Below are 24,491 nucleotides of genomic sequence, written 5' to 3' on the forward strand. Positions count from 1 at the left end.
CTAACTAACCACACAAGACTCTAGTCCATGTTTATCGCCTATTCGGGTTCCATCCGCAAGGAGATCTGGCCGGGGGGGTCGCTCACGGCCCCAAACGATGTGTGCAGGGTTCCCAAGCCCACCTCGCCGAATGGATCTACACTTGGTACACCGTGCCACTTGTGCCTAGTCTGTCCCAAGCCCACCTTGCCGGGTGCCACTTGGTAGACTACTAACACTACCTACAAACACCGGAAACTATTTCAACTCCTGGACAGAGACCAAGTCGGTTAATAAGTCGAGAGGGGTCGAGTTACCGGAACCCAATGTGTGGTAGTATCTAGTCATTGGACAACATACACAGAACTCAGTGCTTAAGGACGGTTCCAGTGAGACAACCCACCATGTACTCCTACATGGGCCTCTCACCGCTACCTTTACCAAATCATGTTCACACACTTAACTCTCAGCACCAGAACATATCGTAACACTCCAATTCATTCCCAATGAATCAGCCCTGACACAACTCTAAGCAATAGCAGGCATGGCATGGTAGGAACACAACATGGCTCAATCAGCGCCTACACATGCTAGTGGGGTTCAACTATTTATTGTGGCAATGACAGGTCATGCAGAGGAATGGGTTCAACTACCGCAGCATAAAGTAGCAGTTGAATCGCTGTTGTCCCAATGCAATAAAAGAGAGCAGGAGCGAGAGAGTGGGATTGTATCGGAATGAACAAGGTGGGTTTGCTTGCCTGGTAGATCAACAGGGGGGCACTGCTCCACAGACAGGTACTCTCGAACACTCTTCGGAGCAGGACCTATCGAGAAGAACGGTGCCGGCAATCAATACACAAGCATATGCAACAATATGATGCATGATCATGGCATGTAGATGTGATGTTGTTTGAGCTAATGCAGCTAGCATTCATTTGGATGAAGTCCATTTGAACCAAGAATTCAAATGCAACTCCAAGTTAAGTCTTTATAAATGCCATTTATATGTTATCACCTATACAGCAAGTATAAGTTGGTTTATCATGCATGAAACTGGTACAGATGGATAGATTAAATTTTTCTGATAATTTTTCATATATAAATAATAAATTATTTCAATCTGAGCTATGGTTGAATTTCTATGAATTTTTGAAGTTTATATCATTTTCTGGATTTTCCTGATTTATTTTAAAACCAGAAAATGATATATTGCGTCAGCACTGCGTCATGTTTGCGTCAGCAAGTCAACAGCGCTGACTGGGTCAAACCTGACGCGTGGGGTCCACATGTCGGTGTCATAGTTAATTAATAGAGGTTAATTAATCATCCTAACTAAAAATTAGTCAGGGTCGGGCCCCCACCTGTCATTGACCCACACGGGTCAAATCTGGGTCAACTGGGGGGTCAAACCCAGTCAACCCACCGGCGTTTAGCCGCCAGCGAGATCGAACGCGGCAGAGGGCTCGGGATCGTCGCTCCGGCGACCATTTAGGCGGCGGAGACCACCTACGCGAAGCCCAGGCTCGCGCGCATCTAGTGGGACACGCCGGAGGCCGTGGGATGGTCGGAGCTCGCCGGAGCAGAGCTCGCGTCGGCGGCCGAAGTTCGGTGGCGTGCGGTTTTGATACTACGGGGCATGGCAGGGGCTGCGAGCAGGTGCGTTTGGCTCCTGGGGCTGCAACGAATTCAGTGACGTGCTCGGGTGCGACCTGCGGTGGCTCTGGCCACGGCGGCGAGGAGCTACGGCCATGGCAGGGAATGGAGCTGGAGCGCGCAAAACGAGGGGGGAAGAGGGGTTTGGTAGAGGAGCTCACGGCGAGGCCTTCGGTGATCTCAGCGCGCTCGGGGACGGCTTGGAGGCGACGGAATGTCGGTGGCGATCTCCGGCGGCCGATGATGAAGACGACGGTGGTGACGGCTCCACGGGGCGTCCGGCGATGTGTGGCTTGACGGAGAGGACGAGGGCGATGGCGCAGAGCTGTTGGACTTGTTGGAGAGGCGAGGGGGAGGCGGTGGCTGCGGCTACGGTGAACGGCGGCGAGGGCAGCGCTCGGCCATTCGCGCGAGAGAGCGAGGGAGAGGAGGGGAGGCCGAGAGAGAGAGAGAGGTGCGGGCGGCACGTGGCGTCGTCTAGGGCATCCAGGGCGATGGGGGAGTGAGGCAGACAGGCAGGAGGTGGCCGGACGCGTGCGTGCGCGCCGCGGGCACACGCCCCTGTCCTCCTGGCGGGAGGTGGAGGACGACTGGCACTGGCCAGTCGGCTGGGCCGGCCTGTTGGGCCACTGGGCTGCCAGGCTGCAGGTAAGCACAGGTAAGCGTTTTTCCATTTTTGTTTTCTTTTCTATTTTCTGACATTTGTTTCTGATTTAGTAATAATACTAAATCATTTTATTTTCTTCTGACAATTTTTTTGCAGGGACCTAAGGGGTTATTCCAAAGCCCCTCAGCAAAAATCAGAATTTTTGGACATATATAAAATATATCACATATATATATATATATATCCAAGGCAAATAATTATTGCATTAATTCCAAATGGCCAAAATAAATATTTATGGGCTCCTAAAATTATTGGTTTGAATTTTACCTCTGACCAATATTTTCAGAGAGCAACATGAACATTTTCTTGGACCTTTTTGGAGCAATTTTTATCTGGGTCATTTCCAGAAATGAATTCTGAGGGTTTCACAAATTCCAAATTCAAATTTAAATGAAGTTTAAACATGATGCACACATTACTAGCTAGTCTAGGTCATACCAGAACTAGGGATGTGACATGTTATGAATCTGAAACTGTTGTGGCACATCTGACTAAACTGAATGATATAGCCACCCTGTTCACTAAAGATGAGAGAACTCGTTACTTTTATATCCTTAAAATATTTCTGTTCTCATTGAAAGGTGATGCTAAGATATGGTTTAATTCTCTTGATCCTGGTTGTGTGCGTAGTCCCCAGGATATGATTTATTAATTCTCTGCTAAATATTTCCCTGCTCATAAGAAACAAGCTGCTTTAAGGGATATATATAATTTTGTGCAAATTGAAGAAGAGAGTCTCCCACAAGCTTGGGGGAGGCTTCTCCAATTACTTAATGCTTTGTCTGATCATCCTCTTAAGAAAAATTAAATACTTGATATCTTTTATAATGGACTAACCGATGCCTCCAGAGATTACCTGGATAGTTGTGGTGGTTCTGTTTTCAGGGAAAGAACACCGGATGAAGCTGAAATTCTATTGAATAATATGTTGACAAATGAAAATAATTGGACACCTCCGGAGCCAATTCCTGAGCCTATTCCTAAACCAACTCCGAAGAAGAGGGGTATTCTATTTCTCAGTCCTGAAGATATGCAAGAGGCAAAGAAATCTATGAAAGAAAAGGTATTAAAGCTGAAGATGTTAAGAATTTACCTCCTATTGAAGAAATACATGGTCTTAATTTACCGCCTGTTGAAGAAACATATAATCCAAATCCTTCTCCTATTGAAGAAACTCATGGTCTTGATAACCCGACACAGGTAGTAAAGGAAAATTCTCTCTACAGATATGATAAAGCTGAAATCCCATTTACTAAATTTGCTAGCCCATGCTTAGGAGTTTGATAAATTTATGGCTAAGCAAGAAGATTTTAATGCTTATTTTGGTAGACAATTGAAATACAATTCAAATATGCTTGAACACTTGGGTGATTATATGGCTAATGTTAAAGGTGAATTTAAACTTATTAGTAAACATGCTTTTATGGTTACCACTCAAGTAGAACAAGTACTTAAAGCTCAAAATGATTTGCTCAATGAATTGAATATTGAAGATAATGATAATGCTGTTAGAGTTATGACTATAGGTGGTAAAATGACTCAGGAACCTTTGTATCTTGAAGGCCATCCTAAGAGAATTGAGCAAGATTCTCAGAGAAATAATATAGATGCACCTAGTTCGTCTAAAAAGAAGAAAAAGAAAAACAATAGGACTTTGCATGCTTCTAGTGATCCTATTGTTGAAACACCTGAGAATCCAAATGATATTTCTATTTCTGATGTTGAAACTCAATCTGGTAATGAACCTGAAACTAGTGGTAATGTTAATAATAATGTTCATAATGATGCTCAACCTAGTAATGATAATGATATAGAAAATGAACCTGTTGTTGATCTTGATAACCCACAATCAAAGAATCAATGTTATGATAAGGAAGACTTTGTTGCTAGGAAACATGGTAAAGAAAGAGAGCCTTGGGTTCAGAAACCCATGCCTTTTCCTCCCAAACCATCCAAGAAAAAGGATGATGAGGATTTTGAGCGCTTTGCTGAAATGATTACACCTATCTTTTTGCGTATGCGATTAACTGATATGCTCAAAACCAATCCTTATGCTAAGTACATGAAAGATATAATTACAAATAAAAGAAAGATACCGGAAGCTGAAATTTCCACCATGCTTGCTAATTATACTTTTAAGGGTGGAATACCAAAGAAACTTGGAGATCCCGGTGTACCAACTATACCATGCTCCATTAAAAGAAACTATGTTAAAACTACTTTATGTGATCTTGGAGCCGGTGTTAGTGTTATGCCTCTCTCTTTATATCGTAGACTTGATTTGAATAAGTTGACACCTACTAAAGTATCTTTACAAATGGCTGATAAATCAACTGCTATACCTGTCGGTATTTGTGAGGATGTGCCTGTTGTAGTTGCAAACATTACTATTTTAATGGACTTTGTTATTCTTGATATTCCCGAGGACGATAGTATGTCTATTATTCTTGGAAGACCCTTTTTGAATACTGCAGTGCCTGTTATTGATTGCACTAAAGGCAATGTCACTTTTCATGTTAATGGTAATGAGCATACGATACACTTTCCGAGGAAACAACCTCAAGTTCATAGTGCTTTACAAATGGCTGATAAATCAACTCTATTGGAAAAATTTCATCGATTATATTTGGAGGTTTTGAATTTCCTCTTTCTACTGTAAAGAAGAAATATGATATTCTTATTATTGGGGATGTGCATATCCCCGTTGAGGTAACATAGTGTTATTCGAAATTTCTCTGGTTTCATGTTATTCGAAATTAGTTCGTTAACAAGACTTGATCAACCTTGTTAGTGGATTCCTTTTGATGATCATGAGATGGATGAAACTAGAAGGCACAACCTTCTGTACCCCACTTTTACTTTCTATTACTTATATTAAATAAAATAAAAATAAATATTTTTTTGTTTGTTATCTGATTATCCATGCAATATAAAAATACCTCGAAAATAAAAGTTCTCCAAATGCCCTGAAATTTAAATATGATTTTTTTCCAGAATATTTGAGAATATTTGGCACTAAGAACATAGCAGGGGGGTCAACCACCTGCCCACGAGGGTGGAGGACGCGCCCTACCCCCCTGGGCGCGCCCCCCTGCCTCGTGGGCCCATGGTGGCCATCCTCCACTTATTCCTGCACCCATACACTCCTTCTTCCTCCCACAAACACGAATATCCAGCTCAAGCACGAGTTCTAGCTCACTTTGCTGCCATTTTCGATCTCCTTGCTCAAAGCACCTCTCACAAAACTGCTTGGGGAGATTGTTCCTTGGTATGTGACTCCTCCATTGGTCCAATTAGTTTTTGTTCTAGTGCTTTATTCATTGCAAATTTTTGCTGCTTAGGTGACCCTGTTCTTGAGCTTGCATGTCAAATTTATATGGTTCCAAGTAGTTTTGATGCATGATATAGGCCCTAGGCACTTGTAGGAATAGTTGCTATCAATATTATTGAGTTTGGTTTACCTTTATTTTGAAGTTACTAAAAAAATCAAAAAAATTCAGAGGAAGAAATATGCTTAGGAAAATGTTCCAAGGTGGTTCTTCAAGGAAGCAAGGACCCAGGCTTGCAATGCGTGATGCTGATGATGAGCCACCAAGAGATGCTCCAGTGCATCCTTGTGAATGGCCTTATGAGAATTTTATGGATCAAGCGGGAATTAAGGAAGAATTTAACGCATATTTGCGTAACGCTGATCTTGTGAGCTTCGAGGAAGAGAAGTGCAGCCAGTATCACAACCTCACCAGTACCTTTGTGAGGAGGTTTGAATTTTCAACTTCACGTAATTCTCCAACTGTCTTGTTTGATCTTTATGAAAATTCCTATACTATGGACTTAGAGGATTTTACCACTGCTTGCAAACTTCCACAATGGGGTAGTATAAGGGATCCTCGCAAATCTGAATTTAGAGATTTTCTTGCTAGTATAACTGTGGGAGAATCTAGAGATATAACACAAGCCACCATAGGGAGCATTCACTTTCCTGTTATACATTATTTTGCTCTCTTCATAGGTAGATGCATTAATGGTAAAGATGAGACATGTCACATGTGTGTCCCTGACCTCAGTATTCTTCGGAGTGCTGTGTTAGGAGACAAATCTTATAATTTGTGATCCATTGTTGCACGTAGGTTGCATCTTAATAGATTTAATGAAGATTTCTTTGGGCGAATTTATGCAACCCGCATAGCTAATTTTCTTGGTATAGCCATACGCGAAGATGATATTGAATTACCTCCTGCTTACCTAGACTTTAATGCTATGGTTCACCACCAGTTCGTCGAGAGGAATGAATCACCTCTCCAGTATCGACTAATCTTTGACAGACGCCGTGCTGTCCATATTACTCTCCCTGCTCCTGCCTTCTTTGATTATCGGGCAAGAGGAAGATATACCATTACCAGAGAGGAGGCAGATGAGTATGAGAGGAGAGCGGAGGCCGCTCGTCGCCACGCAGCAGCTCAGCAGGCGATAGCCGCTGCATCTCAGTACGACCCTAACTACTATTATGGATATCCGCCAGGCCAGCCGTGGCCATAGATCAACTTAGGCCAAAAGCCTAAGCTTGGGGGAGTACGTATTTCCCACCAACATTACATTTATGTTCACACACTCATTGCTAGATGTCGGTGCTCATACTTTTTCATTGTATCATCCATGCTAGTTTATTTTCCTTTTTATGCTTTCTTCTTGTGTGTTTAATAAACCTTAAGAAAAACAAAAAAAATAGTTGTAGCTTTTAATCAGTTTAATTTCCATGCTTGTAGTAGTAATTAAAAAGAAAACCCAAAAAGATTTTCTGTTCTTCTTTTACTTGTTGGGAGCTCTCCCGTGTAAATAGTTTTATTTCTTTTCTTTTATTTGGGGGTCGATAGGAGAAGACCATAATTAAATTGTTGAAGTGGCTCTTATATGCATTATTGCTTATCTGACAAAAGAGCCCATATTGCCTTGTCTTCTCCTGTTTATTGAATGCCTGCAGATTCCAGTTTAGTTCAATGCACGTGCACTATTATTATTATTCACATCATTTGATCGTGCAAGTGAAAGGCAATTATGATGATATATGATGGACTGACTGAGATGAGAAAAGCTGGTATGAACTCGACCTCTCTTGTTTTTGTAAATATGATTAGTTCATCGTTCCTGATTCAGCCTATTATGGATAAACATGTTCGCAATGACAACTAGAGATCATAGTTTCTTATGCCATGCTTGATTAGCTATGAGTTATAATGGTTTACCTTGCGTGCCAACATGCTATTAAAATGGTTATGATGTGGTATGATAGGGTGGTATCCTCCTCTGAATGATTTAAGTGACTTGACTTGGCGCATGTTCACGCATATAGTTGAAACAAAATCAACTTAGCCTTCACGATATTTATGCTCATGGTGGATTATATCCTACTCATGCTTGCATTCGGTGTTGATTAATTTTAATGCATGTTCATGATCGTTGTCACTATCTAGCTGGTCGCTTCCCAGTCTTTTGCTAGCCTTCACCTGTACTAAGCGGGAATACTGCTTGTGCATCCAAATCCCTTAAACCCCAAAGTTATTCCACATGAGTCCACTATACCTACCTATATACGGTATCTACCTGCCGTTCCAAGTAAATTTGTATGTGCCAAACTCTAAACCTTCAAATAATTATCCTATTTTGTATGCTCGAATAGATCATGTATCAACTAGGGTTGTCTGTATCTTCCATGTTAGGCGGGTTATTCTCAAAAGGAGTGGACTCCGCTCCTCACTCACGAGATAAATGGCTAATCACTGGGATGCCAGTCCCATGCTTTATGCAAACTAAATCAAAATAATTGCAAACAAAACTCCCCCTGGGACTCTTGTTAGTTGGAGGCACTTGTTGTTTCGAGCAAGCCATGGATTGATGCTTGTTGGTGGAAGGGGGAGTATAAACTTTACCATTTTGTTTGGGAACCGCCTATAATGTGTGTAGCATGGAAGATATCGCCATCTCTTGGTTGTTATGTTGACAATGAAAGTATATCGCTCAAAATATTATTCACCTCTGTTTCAAAACCGAGCTCTGACACCTCTACAAATCCCCGCTTCCCTCTGCGAAGGGCCTATCTGTTTACTTTTATGCTGAGTCATCATCCTCTTATTAAAAAGCACCAGTTGGAGAGCACCGCTGTCATTTGCATTTATTACTGTTAGTTTACATTGAGTACGACTTGACTGGATCTTTTTTACCATGAATTACAATGTCTAGTCAGTCATTGGTCTTTAAAGGTGATCTGCATTTATGTTTTGCGGTCTCAGAAAGGGCTAGCGAGATACCATCTTGTTATATCATATTATGATTGTTTTGAGAAAGTGTTGTCATCCGAGATTTATTATTATGGCTCGCTAGTTGATTATGATATTGATATGAGTAAACTTGAGACCTATGCGTTATTGTGAATGTGGTTAGTTATAATCTTTGCTAAAAACTTGAATGTTGGCTTTACATATTTACAACAACAAGAGCAAACAGAGTTTGTAAAAGTTTTTCTTTATCACTTTCAGTTTATCAACTGAATTGCTTGAGGACAAGAAAAGGTTTAAACTTGGGGGAGTTGATACGTCTCTGTCGTATCTACTTTTCCAAACACTTTTGCCCTTATTTTAGACTCTAACTTGCATGATTTGAATGGAACTAACCGGACTGACGTTGTTTTCGGCATAATTACCATGGTGTTATTTATGTGCAGAAACAAACGTTCTCGGAATGACCTGAAACTTCACGGAGCAACTTTTCAGAAAATATAAAAAATACCTGCAAAAGATGAAGGCCAGGGGGCCCACCACCTCTCCACGAGGGTGGGGGGCGCGCGCCCCTACCTCGTGGGCCCCATGTTGCCTCTCAGACTCCAACTCCAACTCCATATATTATGTTTCGGGGAGAAAAAAATTAGAGAGAAGAAATCATCACGTTTTACGATACGGAGCCGCCGCCAAGCCCTAAAACCTCTCGGGAGGGCTGATCTGGAGTCCGTTCGGGGCTCCGGAGAGGGGAATCCGTCGCCATCGTCATCATCAACCATCCTCCATCACCAATTTCATGATGCTCACCGCCGTGCGTGAGTAATTCCATCGTAGGCTTGCTGGACGGTGATGGGTTGGATGGGATCTATCATGTAATCGAGTTAGTTTTGTTAGGGTTTGATCCCTAGTATCCACTATGTTTTGAGATTGATGTTGCTATGACTTTGCTATGCTTAATGCTTGTCACTAGGGTCCGAGTGCCATGATTTCAGATCTGAACCTATTATGTTTTCATCAATATATGAGTGTTCTTGATCCTATCTTGCAAGTCTATAGTCACCTATTATGTGTTATGATCCGTTAACTCCGAAGTGACAATAATCGGGATACTTACCGGTGATGACCGTAGTTTGAGGAGTTCATGTATTCACTATGTGTTAATGCTTTGTTTCGGTTCTCTATTAAAAGGAGGCCTTAATATCCCTTAGTTTCCGTAAGGACCCCGCTGCCACGGGAGGGTAGGACAAAAGATGTCATGCAAGTTCTTTTTCATAAGCACATATGACTATATTCGGAATACATGCCTACATTATATCAATGAACTGGAGCTAGTTCTGTGTCACCCTAGGTTATGATTGTTACATGATGAACCGCATCCGGCATAATTCTCCATCACCGATCCATTGCCTACGAGCTTTCCATATATTGTTCTCCACTTATTTACTTTTCCGTTGCTATTGCTATCATCACTACAAAATACCAAAAACATTACTTTTACTATTGACCTTTTGCTACCGTTACCACTACTATCATATTACTTTGCTACTAAACACTTTGCTGCAGATATTAAGTTTCAAGGTGTGGTTGAATTGACAACTTAGCTGCTAATACTTGAGAATATTCTTTGGCTCCCCTTGTGTCGAATCAATAAATTTGGGTTGAATACTCTACCCTCGAAAACTGTTGCGATCCCCTATACTTGTGGGTTATCAGAGCTCCGAACTCCTCCGCTACTTCGTCTGCGCCAACGAGATCAAGTCCAACACCCCCGCATCGACGTCGCTGTCGTCTTCCTCAACCATCAGCCACCGTAACATTGTCGTTCGATCCGCGCCGCCCTGAGCTCCCCTGTCTTCCCCTAGGGCGCCGTTGACACTGTCGTGATCTCCTCTTGCCTTTTCCCATGTTTCCCCTCTCATTTTCTCTCGTTAGGTATTTCGCTGTGGCCGAGAACCGCCGTCTGCCATGGCCATTGCAGGGGTAGCCACCGAGCTCCTCGGATTGACCTCGCGGCACATGACCGCTCCTATGCGTGCCCATGCCCGAGCCTGCTGCTCTTCTTCCGCGCCCGCGGGGCCACGCCGTCCACTGCCGTCGCGCTCGCCGCAGCCACCACACCACTGTGACCCGCGCGACGCACACCCTGGCCACGCGCCACACTCTCGCTAGCTGCGCTCGCCCCGTCTGCTGCCGCCTATCCCTTCGCTCGCCCCGCAGTCGCGCCCCTGCCTCACGCCCCCTCCTTTCATGGCCATCTTCTGCCGGCCGCCCCCTCGGCCATGCCGGCCGCTTGCCTTGCCTGCTGCGTGCTGCTATGCGCTTCTCTACCACTGGTACGCTGCTGCGCCATGTCCTCGACAGCTCCGTGGACAAACATGCGGAGGGATTGTCAATGGAGTACGAGGAGGAGGTGGCGAAGAAGGTGTGGAGAGGCAGGAGGTCTGGGGTGGCGTCAACTGGCTGTGGTGGAGGTGTTTATGCGAGAAGGAGCCGGAGCAGAAGGAGAGGTCGCAATTGGAAATAATCGCAAAAAAAAATCATAACCTGAAGATCTCATTCCAAAAAAATGCTAATATTGATGGAGGGGTGATTTCCTTCTATAGGTGAAAAACATAGAAAATATTGGTTGTTATCAAGGAAAGGTAAAAATTTAGGAAAGTTAGGATTTTGAACTGATTTCTATGCAAATGGGGTTTTATTGTTTGGTAACGTGATATCAGTACCTGCCCGTTTGTAACGTGTCCGATTAGGAAAGTTTGCAAATATTAAGAAACTATTTATTGGGAGGAAAGTTTGTGACGTGTTTGTTATTTGTTTCCTAAAACAAATTTCACTAATGAGAGAAATCAATTGATTTAGATAAGTTTTTTTTTGCGGGGGGATTTAGATAAGTTAGGAAAGTTAGATTAAAATATATTATTTGTTTTCTGAAAATCTGTTATATGTTAGGAAAGTTTTGGTTGTAATAAAGAGTGGAGAGAAAAATAAATCGATAAACCAGGGTGGAAGGAGGTGATGGAAGGAAAGACGGAAAAAATGAGCGAAAATAAATCAGCGAAAATAAATCAACGAAAATAAATCGTGAAGACTATTTATTAACTGCTTCATTAGAAGTAGAGATGCATTCATATGTTTCGATGGCTTGTCTCACGTAACCAAACCAGCGTGCATCGCATGTGTGGGCTGGTCACGCAGCGCATTTCGACTTCGTGTGCGTGCGTATCTATCTATCTACCGCTGTACCGCTGGTCGGTGTAGCAAATAATTGAGGAGGGAGTGAGGGAGGAGCCTCCACCATCCCACGCGTCGGGCGCTCCGTGGCCAGCGGCCGCAGCTTCCCTTTCGGGCTTGGGACGGAGCTCACTGCACGCTGCCCCCTCCCCAGGCAGCACCCGAGGCCGGCGGCGGCGGCGACGGCGGCGGCGATCTGTCCACTCCACCCATGGACACGGACGAGTTCTTCAACCCAGGTGAGTGACCACCACCTCCCCGTCCGTCCTTCCTTCTTTTTCTTTTTCTTTGTTTCGATTTGCCCCTCCGTCCTCCTTCATGCCCCCCGACCGGCCGGCCGGCCGGAGAAAAATGCGGCCTTCTCTTACATCGATCCGTGGCCCCATCCATGCCCAGGCTGCGCCGGGACGGCCGGCGACGGCTGCGACTGCGGGGACTGCGAGGAGCGGAGGCACGACCACGGCCGCACCAAGCACTTCGTCCTCTTCACCTCCGACAACAAAGATTTTCTGGTGAGAACCCCTCCTGCTCCTCCTCCTCTCTCTCTATGCTCTGATCCCGTCGATCGATTCAGAGTTTCCTCTCTACATTTCCTCCTTCCAGACACAAGGGTGGGTTCAATTTGAGGGTTTTTTGGGACTGAAAAAAATGCCTAATTTCATCCTTGGCTTAAAATGTTGCTGTAAAATCTGCCTTGGGGGAATGGATAGAGCATGACATTTTGCCTTGGGTGGGGGGAAATTTGTTTCACAACATATGTATGTAATGTACCAGGAGGTGGCAGGAACAAGTCTTTACAGTATGTGTTTATTGGTGAGTACTTTTTGCAAGTGAAAAGAATGATTCCCTTCCAATGCTGCTAATGTTGACAAGAGATAGCCCCTGCCCTTTCCCTTCCTCCCATTTGTTAGTTAATTCATTCTGTTGCTGCTCCTAGAAAGGGAGGGCTTTTCAGCCAGTATTATTTTGGGGTGTTCAGATTTCACTGAAAAGCAATGTTTCATTTTGTTCTTACCTATGTTGTGTGCCTGAAATAGATGGCGTTTATATACATGCTAGAATTGTTCCATACCCTCTGCTACTGCATGCAATCTGAATTGTGTCGGCATTTTCTTCAAATAGTGCAGTGTGAAACTCAATGCCCACAAACGCTGAAACCTAATATCTCACTCTAACCAAACTGAATATTTCTGACAGTGCATACCGTGGGAGGTCACAAGACAGCTGAGAAATATGATCGCCCACTCTGAGCCTATCAAACTTGAAACTCCTGATGGCCATGTGTACAGTGTTGAATTCGTCAAGTTCGGCCTGATAACTCTTACGACTGGGTGGCGGCACTTCGTGGATGCTAATCATATACGACAAGGTGACCCCATCACGTTCGTCTACTGTGGGCGCTCCACGTTCAAGGTCCACTTCAAGGGCACTTCATCCGGTCACAAGAATTCTCTGCCCTCTTCTCAACAGCCTCCCAACATCTTTAGAGCCATTCCTCCTCGTGATCATCACGTGCTGAATGGTAAAGTGAATTAGGACCTTCGAGTCGAGTGCTTTTGGCAATGCTTTTCTGATCATTATAACAGTGTTCTTTCTTGATGTGCAGAACAAGTGGTGCCTGATCCTGCACATGTTCGGACGTCAACCGACTTTGGCTATACCATGTTCCCCGGGACCTGCCTAACCAAAGCACAAGAGAAGAAAGTGCTAGAGCTAGCTGATAGCAGCATGAGGTCTGAAATTCCTCTGCATGTGGCAGCTATGAACAAAAGAAATGCCAATGAGGACTACTATGTTGTAAGTTGCATCCTTCCTCAGATAATTTCCTGGTTGTGTATGACTGTATGTCACTCCGATCCATAGGCTATTAATTCCTGCTTGTATTTTTTTCCGATGTTCTTGCAGTACATACCATTGGGGCTTTTGGACAATTTCGAAGAGGGGATAACTGCAACTACCATTCAGCTCGAAGCCCATGGCAACGGCATGGTATACTTTGTTGCCGCAAGCAAGCAACGTGACGATCAAATAATCCTCGAATCTGAGTTGAGTCATTTTGTAGCTTCTCTCCGCATACAAGACAATGACCTCCTCGTCTTCAGAAGCATGAGGAAAGATCGCCTTGAAGTTTTTGTCCTTGACCCGATCGGTTGTGAGAAAACTTGTTTTGCCATGGGAAACTCTTCAAATGCCCGAGAAGTGCGTGAAGATCCGGTTGAGATTGTTGATCCACCCCAGCATACTGTTATTGATTTGAGTTCTGATGACGATGAAGTCGTGGAAAAAGGCACGGCAACATCAAGGGGGGAGCAGCGGCCACTACGAGGCTATCGTGCAGAAGCTCAGAAGATGGCTTCGACATCCTCCCGTCGTACTAAGTCAGGTGATAGTATTGTAGTTAGTTACCCTGTGCATTTCATTCCATTTACCATATTTTAGACGATCGACTTGTGGTTATGGTATGCTCACCACAAGAAAGTATGGCATGTTTTTCAGGACACAAAGCTGACAAGTCGAAGAAAGCCAGTCTAGAAGCTCCTATGTCTAACAAGCCTTACATATCAACCAGTGGGACGAAGCTAACTAGGCGACAAGAGGAGAAAGTAGAGGAGAAAGTCCAGGCAATTGGATCTGAATTCCCTGTGTTTGTGAAGGTGATGAATGAACGCGATGTTTGGAGCCCAAAACGTCTGGTGAGTTTAGAACTTCAGATACCACAGGCAATATGTATAGTCCATTTCTCATCCAAAAGCTCGCAAGTTTAGAACCATTTTCTTGTTGAATTAACCGTCGGCCTGAGATTCGATCGCCATGCATCTTGACACGCTCTTTACTGAACAGAGCTTCAGCCTGGAATATGCTTCGGCGTGTCGTCTCCCACTTGAACAAACACATGTCATACTTGGGCTGGAGGGTAGCAACATGAAGTGGTCTAGCAGGATGGTGGCCCAGAAACATAAGGATGTGAGGCATATTAGCTCATTTTGGAAGGACCTTGTCTTGCTGGCCGGGATGAAGGTAGGAGACATCTGCCTCGTTGAACTGGCAGACAGGAGCAGCGAGAGCCTCACGATGACGGTCCATCTGATCCGCAAGCTCTAGCTCTAGTTTGTGTGTGGTCTGTACTATGATGGCTTTTAACTCAGCTGTTGTATGCATTGCTTGATGATTGTTTTGAACAACCTGGTGTTAGTTTGGGTAAACACTGAACCCTTGACCCTCATCTCCTGTAGTACTGCTGCTGCTGCTGATCAGTTTTTCTTGCTGAAGAGATGTTTCATTTTATTGCTGATTTCTTTATTGTTTCTTGTTGAGACAAGTCTTATTTTGTTGCTGATTGGGGTGTCTCCAGCTGACCAAAATTTTCTTCGGCATTGTGTTGGTGTTCCCTACTTGCTTGTGCTGCTGCATGCACAAAGAAAAAGGCCATCTCATCTCAGGTGCATATATTACATACTCAGAAAGTTTGGTGGTGCAGAAGCTACATATACAGTACAGTAGTATAGGACAAGCAGATCCAGTGAAATCAAAAGCTCTTTCCAAAGGCACATGCATACAATAAGTGCAGAAGGGTGAAACTAGTTTTTATTTATTTATTTAAAAAAAACATCTTTTGCCAGCCTCTTGTGGCTTCTTATTATGCCTCCAAGTCGAAGATAACCAACCCAACCTAGGGTTCCTGCTCTGTCGGTCAGCGAAGCACCGGTTGTGAAGACAGGGTTCTCAGGAAGGGCGCTTGACGGCGTGGGCTGAGCCAAACATCCAAGCACGAGGTTGAGCTTTGCGGGGGGCTGGCCTTCGGTTCCTCAATCTAATCTCAAGGGGCAGCCATTTTCGTGGGCTCCCATGTTGCATTCTCGGCCGATTTTACCAAGCTCAAATTCAGCAAAATGCTGCCTAGCAAGCGGCACCGATTTCATCACGGATCATCCAGCATCTTTTATCTGTTCACCGTGCCATCTTCCATTGCTGTAATAATTGTCATAGTCTGTCTCCAACCTTCTCAAATTCGGCAAAATCTTCCTAGCAAGCAGCACTGATATGTTGCCTTATCTGGGCCATAACGACTGTGGGGTTGGGCCTCCATAGGCCTTATCTGGGATTTACGTCGCCATGGGCCTACCTGGTGAGAGATAACCTCATCACTTCCCTCGTTAGACCTTATTTCGACGCAATTATTAAGCTCAAATGAAGTGGGGAGCAACTAGTTGGCGAGCGCTCCTTCGGGAGCCTCCCAACAATCATTTTGGGGTGGGGTGAGAACACGTCACTTGGTGCGCTCTCAGCCGCCGCCACATGTCGCGCGCTGGTGCTTCCTCTGGTTTTTTTTTATTTTTCACACGCGTTTTCGGTATTTTAAACGGGTTTTTTGGGGGGTTTTTTGCGTTTTGGTTTTTCATCCGTCTTCCTTAGCTTTTGGACCCAAAAAAATACAAAAAACACGTTTTTTTAACCACAAGAGGCGCGGTTTTGCTTCCATGAGAGGCACGCTCCTGCCTCTCGGAAATGGAATAAAAAACATGTTTTCTATTTTTTTTTTTCTTCCTAGAGAGGCACGGTTTTACTTCCGCGAGGAGAAACAGTCATGCATCTTGAAAACTGAAAAAAAAACGCGTATTTTATTTCTTTTTTCTTCCTCGGGAGGCACGATCGTGACTCTCGGAAACAAAAAAACATGTTTTCTGTTTTTTTTCTTCCGCAAGAGACACAATTATGCTTTCGTGAAAGGCACGGCCATGCCTTTTTTGGAAAGGAAAAAAACGTGCTCTCGGTTCGGTTTTTGCATCCGGTTTTTTTCATGGAAAAAGTTCACATATCTAAAAAAATGTTGACGGACTCAAAAAATGTTCATGATTTTAAAATATATATTCATATATCTAAAAAATGTTCACGAGTTCCAAAAAATGTTCATGAACTTTTATAAAATGTTCACAAATTCTAAAAATATTCACGAATTTGTAAAAAAAATGTTTACGTATTTTGAAAATGTTCGTGAATTCAAGAAATGTTCATATTTTTTTAAATGTTCACAAAAGTGAAAAAAAACGTGATTTTCTAAATACTGTTCCAAAATTTTAAAAAACATCAATTCAAAAATGTTATCAAATTTAAAAAAACTGCTCACAATTTCAGAAAAATGTACATGGATTTTTTTGAATAAATCGTGAATTTAAAAAATGTTCATGAATTCAAAAAAATATTCAGAAATTTAAAACATGTTCATCATCTCCAAAAATATCATGATTTAATAAATGTTCATGAATCTGAAAATGGTTCAAAAAATAGGGAAAAAGAAAGAAAGACAAGCGAAAAGAAAATGAAAACCCAAAAAAATTGAAAACCCGGTTTGGTATGGTTCCTAAAACTGAGTTAGTTGTGCTGGCCGAAATGTATGCAGCCAGAAGCCAGGGGTGCACACGCGGTCGCTAACCAGCGAACCGCACGCCAAATAGGATCCCCGCTGGTCACTCGACTCCACGAGTAGGTGGATCAAGGAACCAAGAAAGGAAGTACTCACTCCGTAAGGCGAAAATGCATAGGAGCTCTCGGGTGCTACGCCCCCCTATATTCAAAAATAATTTAGTAATTCAAAATAAGTCAAAAAATCCCGGAACTTTTTATGGAATCAAACCTGACCAGGTATTGCACTCGTATAAAAAGATTTAAACAGGAAATGACTTTTATTGTATCCAGGGTCAAAGATTTCCCAAAAAATGCTAGAAACAAGTACTATTCATGCTATATTGTCGTCATAAATTTGTTGTTTTTTTTTTGCCCTGAAGACAACGAGAATTATTCCTTGGCCAAACATTTTATATGAGTACAATACCTAGTCAAATTTGGTTCAAAAATATATTCAAGATTTTTTTGGCTTTTTTGAATTATTACATTATTTTTTAATATAGAGGGGTGGAGCACCCGAGTGCTCCTAATCTGCTTCCCTCCGTAAGGCTCTTATATTAGTTTACAGAGGGAGTAGAAGCCACAGCCACAAAGCAATGTCACAAAAAGGCTGTCTTTTGCCAGACTGAACCACACGCCATCCGAGAAGAGAACCTTGAGTAAAAAACGTTCGCCAAGGATGTAAAACACATGGCTCCCAGCGGCAGATGCGTGAACACTCTGCTTACATAACATGCTCGACGGATGACCACAACGGGCAAGGCCATGATCCATCCCGACTCCCGAGCCACCCAAACAGGTTCTATGGCCAGCTTTGCAACACAAACATTTCGTCTTCCGGGCTCATTCGCATCTCTGGGCTCTTGCGATCTCCCACACAGGGAGGGCCTCGGCGTTCTCGGCGTACCCATCGACCTGCTTGCTGGTGTTGGCGATGGCGACCGTGAAGCTCTCGTTCTGGAGGGTGAAGAGATACATCGCCTGTTCGTCCTGGTCGTTTATCATCAGAAAGAAAAAACTTCAGTCAGAACGTAGTTAGTAGTAGTAGCTAGTAGCAGCAGCAACCTAACTGGCAGACACGATAGCAAATGAGACCACCAGGGCAATGTTCCAATTATGGAAATTATGGTTTATGCACATGATTTCATGTTGAGACGTGATTAACAATACATACTTTCGCTCAAGAAATGAGGACACTATTGCTGCCATTTTAGAAAAATCAGAAGCACTCATGCAACCATAATTAATTTAAGTAACTATACGTGAAATGCCACCAGTTAATGTCCACCTTAGAAGTTGTCGGTAAAATATTCGAAAGGGATGTTGAAAAGCACTACCTCAAATATTAGGTATATTATATGAGTGGTATGGTAAGTTCACCAGTTAATACCTCAGGGAGTTCCATGTATTCATCAGGAGATATCTGAAGGAACTCTACAGCCGTTTGACCAACACACCATGCAAAGACCTTCTCGCTGTCGTCTGCAATGGTCAAGTGCAACTGAAAGCCAGGCGTGCATCCATTCTGGCAGGCCACTTTACACAAGGAACACTGAAGCCCATCTGGCAGTTCATCCACAACATAACCACAGAGATTGTGGAATAACGACAACTTTAAACTGTCGCAATCGATGTGGTCAAGTCGAACACGGCATATCTGTACAAGATGTCAAATAAATGCAGGCTGTCAGCACAAAGAATTGACTGCAGTTGAAGAATGCAGTAAGTTCTTAGAAACATCAGTAAAAAAAATGGTGGTATCTGATGACTGGTTTTATTGTACTTTTACAGATTTCAACCTATGGTCAGTGGTTGTTTCCTGAAGTATGTTAGTATCTAAACTTGAAATGCTTTAGAAGAGATCTTGTAGCAGTAATTGTCTAGTGGAAAAGAGTTACATGTGTTCTGTTTGCTGAATGGGGCAGATCTGACAAGAGTGATATATTATGCAGGCATGTTGAATTCAACAACGCTGGCAGTAAGCTCAAGTTAACAAACAGTGATCCTGGCTCCTTTTCGCTCCACGAGACTTCAAGGCTGTTGATACAAAAATAAGCCATCAACCAGAACTTTGCACTCATTGTGGCAATAAATACAACATAGAGATGCATATAGATGAAATATAAAAGAACATGCTGCTTACATGTTTATTTTATTCAAACTACAAGTCAGACCAGAGATATACACCATATGACCAACTCCAACTCTACCTAATGACCTGCATAGGTATTCATACAATATAACGGTTTCAGATGCATGGCAGAACCAATGAAATCGACGTTGCAAACAATAATAGGTAAGAACAACAACAGATAGTGGTACCAGTGTCCAGTAAAGATAAGCTTCGTCAGAACAACTCCTGTTGCGTCTTCTATCTCCAAATAGAATGTAGTGCCAGATGTGCTTACTTTGCAAACACTTCTTACAGTGCCAAACAGACTAACTCCCACCATTTTACCATGAAGATCACTTACATACGCCTAAAAATGAGGCATGTCATACAACTACCAGAAAAAAAAAATACATTGCAGGAACTTACACCACACGTGCAAAGGTACAAGATATATCACAAGTTGTATCGAACTGTATGATGTAGGGAGTGAAGTGTGGGATGGGGGATCTGAAGTGTTCTTCACAGTTTCCCTTTATTTACAGAATCACAAAATTATCACCAAAAAGATAGTGGAAAGCGTGAAACATTGGTTATTATTTTCTCAAAGCAGGTTCTACCAAGGTGAAACATTGGGTATTATTTTCTCAAAGCAGGTTCTACCAAGGGAATATCAGATTACTAGTTTGTGGTTCTACATAATGTTGCATGTGTCCATGGATTGAAAGCAGAAGATGCAAATAAACAGAACTAACAGGAACTAAACATATTATGACATGTAACACCTTATACAATATTAAATTCTTTTGTTTTCATTGCGGTAGACTCAACATATTAGGTTACATAGTAATATTAGGATTCACACTATAACTCAATACAAATTAAAGCTTCAGCAGAATCAGTGGTGAGAGAACTAAATCAAGAAGTAATCGGGTTGCAAGCAACACAATGGCTGGCAAAAGTTATCTTCTGAAAAGAAACAGAAACAAATGAAGATTAGGTTACATACTCGAAACGGATATTTGCTGAAGTCAACTGCACCATGCAAGTCCCGTGGTAATGTTACTTGCGAAGCCATATTATCGACTGGAACACATGACAGACGAGGTCCTTGGCTCCTTACTTGAGTAGGCGTGAGGAATACCTATCACATAGTCTCTATGTCTTGGTCAACAGTACTGCAGAAAAAAGTAGCACCAAGATATTCCAACCAACCTGTTCCTCGTGTTGAGCAATTGGCACCAAGTAAACCTGTGTTGCACTACCATACTCAAGGCACAATTCCTGAGGCTCCTCATGATTATTGTGCGCAAAATTGGAAATATAAGGACTGTCCAGTGCAAGCATGCTCCCTACACTGAAAGACAATGTTTAGCTTGCTATAACTTGACTTAAACAGTTGTAACTTGTATCGAGTGAAATGAACCTGAAAAGATTTGCAAGTGAAACCTGCTCTCCCCATAAAATAAATTTGATCTTCTCATCATCATTATCTACAAGCACAATCTGCTTTCTTTCTGTACATCCAAAAGGTTCCAAGGTCTCAATCTTCTCAATCCTGCAAGAAAGAAAGGGTGGGTTCTGAACCTTTCTCTAACAAAGTCGGCTTTTACAGTTCATCCAATTCAATTTTATTGCGAGTAGTAAATTTCTTCCTTTTTATTCTCACCACCAAAGGAGAGTCTTTTTTTATACCACAGAGCAAACATGTATTGACAGAGTTCTAATACCACTAAATGATGAATTCCCCTATACATGTTCACCAGTAAATCAAATGGCTTCGATGATCTGAGTGATTCTACATATAATACTTAGAAGGAAACTTCAGCTGTTGAGTCCTGTTCATGTCAATAGTGGAGAGCTGAGCACAAAAGAGCTAGCGAGCATTCAGATTAAGTTCGGTGCTATCTTCACCCCAGGCTTTACACTTTATGCTTCCGGCTCGTATGTTGTGTGGAATTGTGAGCGGATAACAATTTCACACAGGAAACAGCTATGACCATGATTACGCCAAGCTATTTAGGTGAGACTATAGAATACTCAAGCTTCAATCAAACCTGATCAAGTCTACAAGAAACTATACCAGCAAGCACTATCTAAAGAGATCGCTAATCAGAAGTGATAGATATCTTATTTTACCTGGCATAAAATGAGTATACAACATCATTTCTACTTTTCTCTTCCATCATGGAGGAGAAAGAATATGTGCAGAACTGTGCAGCAAGTAGCATGGCATCTTCATCTTGCTCCTATATAAAGCAAAGGTAAGCTCCTAGTGAAGAATGTGCATGGAAGTTGATCTCATAAGTGAAGATGGCATGGTTTCACATTATAACAGCTTAGGCTTAACTATTTTTCTATACAGAAGTGAAATATCACAGTTGATCTCATAAGTGGAGATGACATAGTTTCACATTATGATAAACTTTTTCTAATTTCTAGTCAACTATCAGGGTATGACCGTATGAAGAGTCATTTGAGGGATCAAAATGAAATATCGCAGTTGATCTCATAAGTAGAGACGGCGTGGTTTCACATTATGATAAACTTTTCCTGATTTCTAGTCAACTACCAGGGTATGAAGAGTCATTTAAGGGATCAAAATACAATTAAACAGCAGCATATAATCTGACAAGTTCCTTAATACAACCTAAAAACTTTGGATGGTCACCTCATCAAGTAATATCACCATGTATTCTGTTGGCAAAATACGAGCATGGCCAGATCCCTCAACAACAGCTGTGCGAAGACAACATCCTGTGAGCACAACTTCTCGACCCTTCTTCAAGATACAATGTTGTCCTATATAGTTGTAGTACCTGGCATGGAAGTTTGAGAGCCCGCATATAGATGAAAGTCAGGCCAATGAAAAATCAATCCTCGTCCATTCTACATTTCCTTTATGCATTTGTTACTGACTTTTACCATGATATCAGTCTAACAAAATGGAACATCAACTAAGCAATTAGTCAGACCTACCTTCGGTGTAGATACAGATCAATAGTGGATGTACTCCACATGTCTCCCAAGGTAAGCATGTATATATTTGTACCTATAAGAAAGACGCAAAATTGAGGAGGTGCCATCGAAAATGCAGATTAGAATTCATGTAACAAAATGACCGTTCAAATGGTAAATGCTTTAAAAATTATGGCATTTAATCACGGATAATGTTGAATGAATGGATATCACCAATTAATAATGGAAGTTGTGATAAATGGGAGGGGGCTGCTTTTATTCTTTTTCTGAATGGTCACTAGGAGGGAGATATTGCCCACCTAGATTTTCATTGAGACAAGAACCAGAGTTTACAGCTTATTATAGACCTTGATAGAAAGAAGAAATAAAGGTAATGGGGCCCAGAGGCAGGGCAAACCCACCAAGCATCGGCATAGTGCCAAAGGCCAGGAGGGATGTGGGCTCTCTAGAGGATTGCGTTGTTTCTGCAGATCACCCTTACGAGTGCCATTGATGGAGACAAGGGCAGGAACACCAACTCATTTCATGTGCTTCCAGAACTGCCAGCAGCCTGAAGGGGGTCCTGCTCTCATATTGGGCTTATGTTCACTTACTGAGACAGTTCTAGAGAAGTACTAGGTTACTAGCCTGCCGTCCTCTTTAGCAAAGATCTCTTTAAAGCTTAGATGTTCTAAAACCGATCAAGGAATTCCTAACACGCATATTTTGTTCACTGGATGAAGGAGATTACAAGGTGCTTAAGCATACCAGGAAGAACGAAAACATCGATGACGACTGCCTCAAGGACGCTCTTGGGAGAAAGGAAGTTCTTCTCATGGATGGAATCGATTGTGACAGTCCTGGGAAGCCTCCTTCTCTTACTCCTCGTGTTTAGAAGGCTAGTCACCTCAACCTTCGTCTTTGCGGTAAGAGATTTACGCTGCTCTGTCCATGACTATCAAAAGCAGCAAACGTTTAACCCTATAAGGCGTCCATACATTTCATGAAAACACAAAAGAAACCTCCAATCCAATTGGTAGAAGAAATGATGATAAAACAGTAAATACGATGTAAGCACATAGATTTGCGACATGTTCATATATGCGGAACAGCCAACAAGCAGGACTCATCAGTTGCCAATACCAAACCCTTTTAAACCAGAACGGGGAAGCTACAGAAGTGAGCAACTCAAGGTACCATAAACAGTAGCTGGTACTCAGCCGGCCACCACATCAACACCAAGTAACTACTCCCTCCGTCCCGAATTACTTGTCGCAGGTATGGATGTATCTAGATGTATTTTAGTTCTAGATACATCCATTTCTGCGACGAGTAATTTGGAACGGAGGGAGTATTATGCAGTACATCCTAACTGGTAACTATAAGGTGGATAGGGCACCGTTCGTTCCTAGCATACGGATGATGAGTATACGGCCAATTAGATCCACTTTTAGTTCACATAATTTTAATTTTGTGTATGTCCTGCGTAGTTGATTGTTAATTACCAATGCATTGTTCAAATCCTTCCATGAACTGGTGTGCTTGCTTTCAAATTGGAGCTAATTGAACAACACAATCCTAGAAAACAGCGCACACAAAACATAGATGATAACTAGAGAAAGAGCCATGTGCTATTACTGGCTACTGAAGGCTGGGTAAATGTACAGTGAACTTAACTGAGCGATTCAACGGAGACGCCGCCTAATCAGTAGAACATATAGAAATGGGGAGTGGTGGCGGCGAATCTGACAGACCTGGAAGAGGTCGGAGAGGAGGATGACGGCGGTGACGCCGCTGGAGTAGGCGCGGCAGGACTTGAGCACCTGCGCCACCGTCCACCCCCACGGAGGCCGCGCCGGCGCCGGCCCCGCGCCGGGGGACTCGCTGCCGTCGCCCCCGGACGAGGTGACGACGGAGATGGCGTAGTCGATGAACTCGAGGAAGGCGCCCCCGTCCGCGGAGGCGGAGGCGGTGACGGCGGCTGGCTCCATGGAACCCTGGGCCGGGGAGAGGGGAGGGGAGGTGGGCGGGAAGACTCCGGAGATTGAAGACGAGCGCGGGGATTTCCGCCTGTGTCCGTGACGGGTGGGGCCGGGTCGCAGCCCAGCACCATTTTGGGCTATCGGTGGCATTTCCACTACTTTTTCAGTAAGAAAATGACGTCATAAATTGTTAAGAGCTTCTACTAAATGAATTTGGTTTTGAATTTGAAAATGTACAC

At 43.0% G+C, this 24,491-nt stretch overlaps 2 protein-coding genes across 3 annotated transcripts; one reads left to right on the forward strand and one right to left on the reverse strand.

Annotated features, from left to right (window-relative positions):
• The first annotated feature begins 11,823 nt into the window (after positions 1-11,823).
• On the forward strand, positions 11,824-15,091 carry LOC125552972 (B3 domain-containing protein Os03g0620400-like). Of its 2 annotated transcripts, XM_048716696.1 has the most exons (7): positions 11,826-12,038; positions 12,196-12,311; positions 12,997-13,321; positions 13,406-13,596; positions 13,705-14,182; positions 14,296-14,492; positions 14,641-15,091. In XM_048716696.1, exons 1-7 carry the CDS (start codon positions 12,011-12,013, stop codon positions 14,899-14,901), a joined length of 1,596 nt encoding a protein of 531 aa, XP_048572653.1. In that variant the 5' UTR covers positions 11,826-12,010; the 3' UTR covers positions 14,902-15,091. The 2 variants fall into 2 exon arrangements, with proteins under 2 accessions (XP_048572654.1, XP_048572653.1); XM_048716697.1 differs by lacking the exons at positions 14,296-14,492; positions 14,641-15,091 and having other exon boundaries at positions 11,824-12,038; positions 13,705-13,788; positions 13,862-14,156.
• A 2,547-nt stretch (positions 15,092-17,638) lies between these two features.
• Positions 17,639-24,364, reverse strand: LOC125552973. The gene is made up of 13 exons (XM_048716698.1): positions 24,025-24,364; positions 23,039-23,225; positions 22,292-22,364; positions 21,984-22,131; positions 21,452-21,561; positions 20,739-20,870; positions 20,528-20,669; positions 20,322-20,456; positions 19,525-19,682; positions 19,346-19,420; positions 19,101-19,239; positions 18,593-18,859; positions 17,639-18,192 (listed from the first exon to the last, which is right to left on the reverse strand). Exons 1-13 carry the CDS (start codon positions 24,259-24,261, stop codon positions 18,046-18,048), a joined length of 1,950 nt encoding a protein of 649 aa, XP_048572655.1. The 5' UTR covers positions 24,262-24,364; the 3' UTR covers positions 17,639-18,045.
• Between the last annotated feature and the right edge of the window lie 127 nt (positions 24,365-24,491).

Source organism: Triticum urartu, chromosome 4 (genome assembly GCF_003073215.2).
Source record: "Triticum urartu cultivar G1812 chromosome 4, Tu2.1, whole genome shotgun sequence".
Lineage (NCBI taxonomy): Eukaryota > Viridiplantae > Streptophyta > Magnoliopsida > Poales > Poaceae > Triticum > Triticum urartu.

What these genes read in the sequence shown, in the direction of transcription:
- LOC125552972 (XM_048716696.1), top strand. Translation starts at nt 12,011, where the DNA reads ATGGACACGGACGAGTTCTTCAACCCAG. An exon ending in TGATCATCACGTGCTGAATG is followed by an intron (nt 13,322 to 13,405) that starts GTAAAGTGAATT and finishes CTTGATGTGCAG; the next exon opens with AACAAGTGGTGCCTGATCCT. An exon ending in CCAATGAGGACTACTATGTT is followed by an intron (nt 13,597 to 13,704) that starts GTAAGTTGCATC and finishes ATGTTCTTGCAG; the next exon opens with TACATACCATTGGGGCTTTT.
- LOC125552973 (XM_048716698.1), bottom strand. Translation starts at nt 24,261, where the DNA reads ATGGAGCCAGCCGCCGTCACCGCCTCCGCCTCCGCGGACGGGGGCGCC. An exon ending in CTTATCTTTACTGGACACTG is followed by an intron (nt 19,421 to 19,524) that starts GTACCACTATCT and finishes ATACCTATGCAG; the next exon opens with GTCATTAGGTAGAGTTGGAG. An exon ending in ATTCAGCAAACAGAACACAT is followed by an intron (nt 18,860 to 19,100) that starts GTAACTCTTTTC and finishes CATCTTGTACAG; the next exon opens with ATATGCCGTGTTCGACTTGA.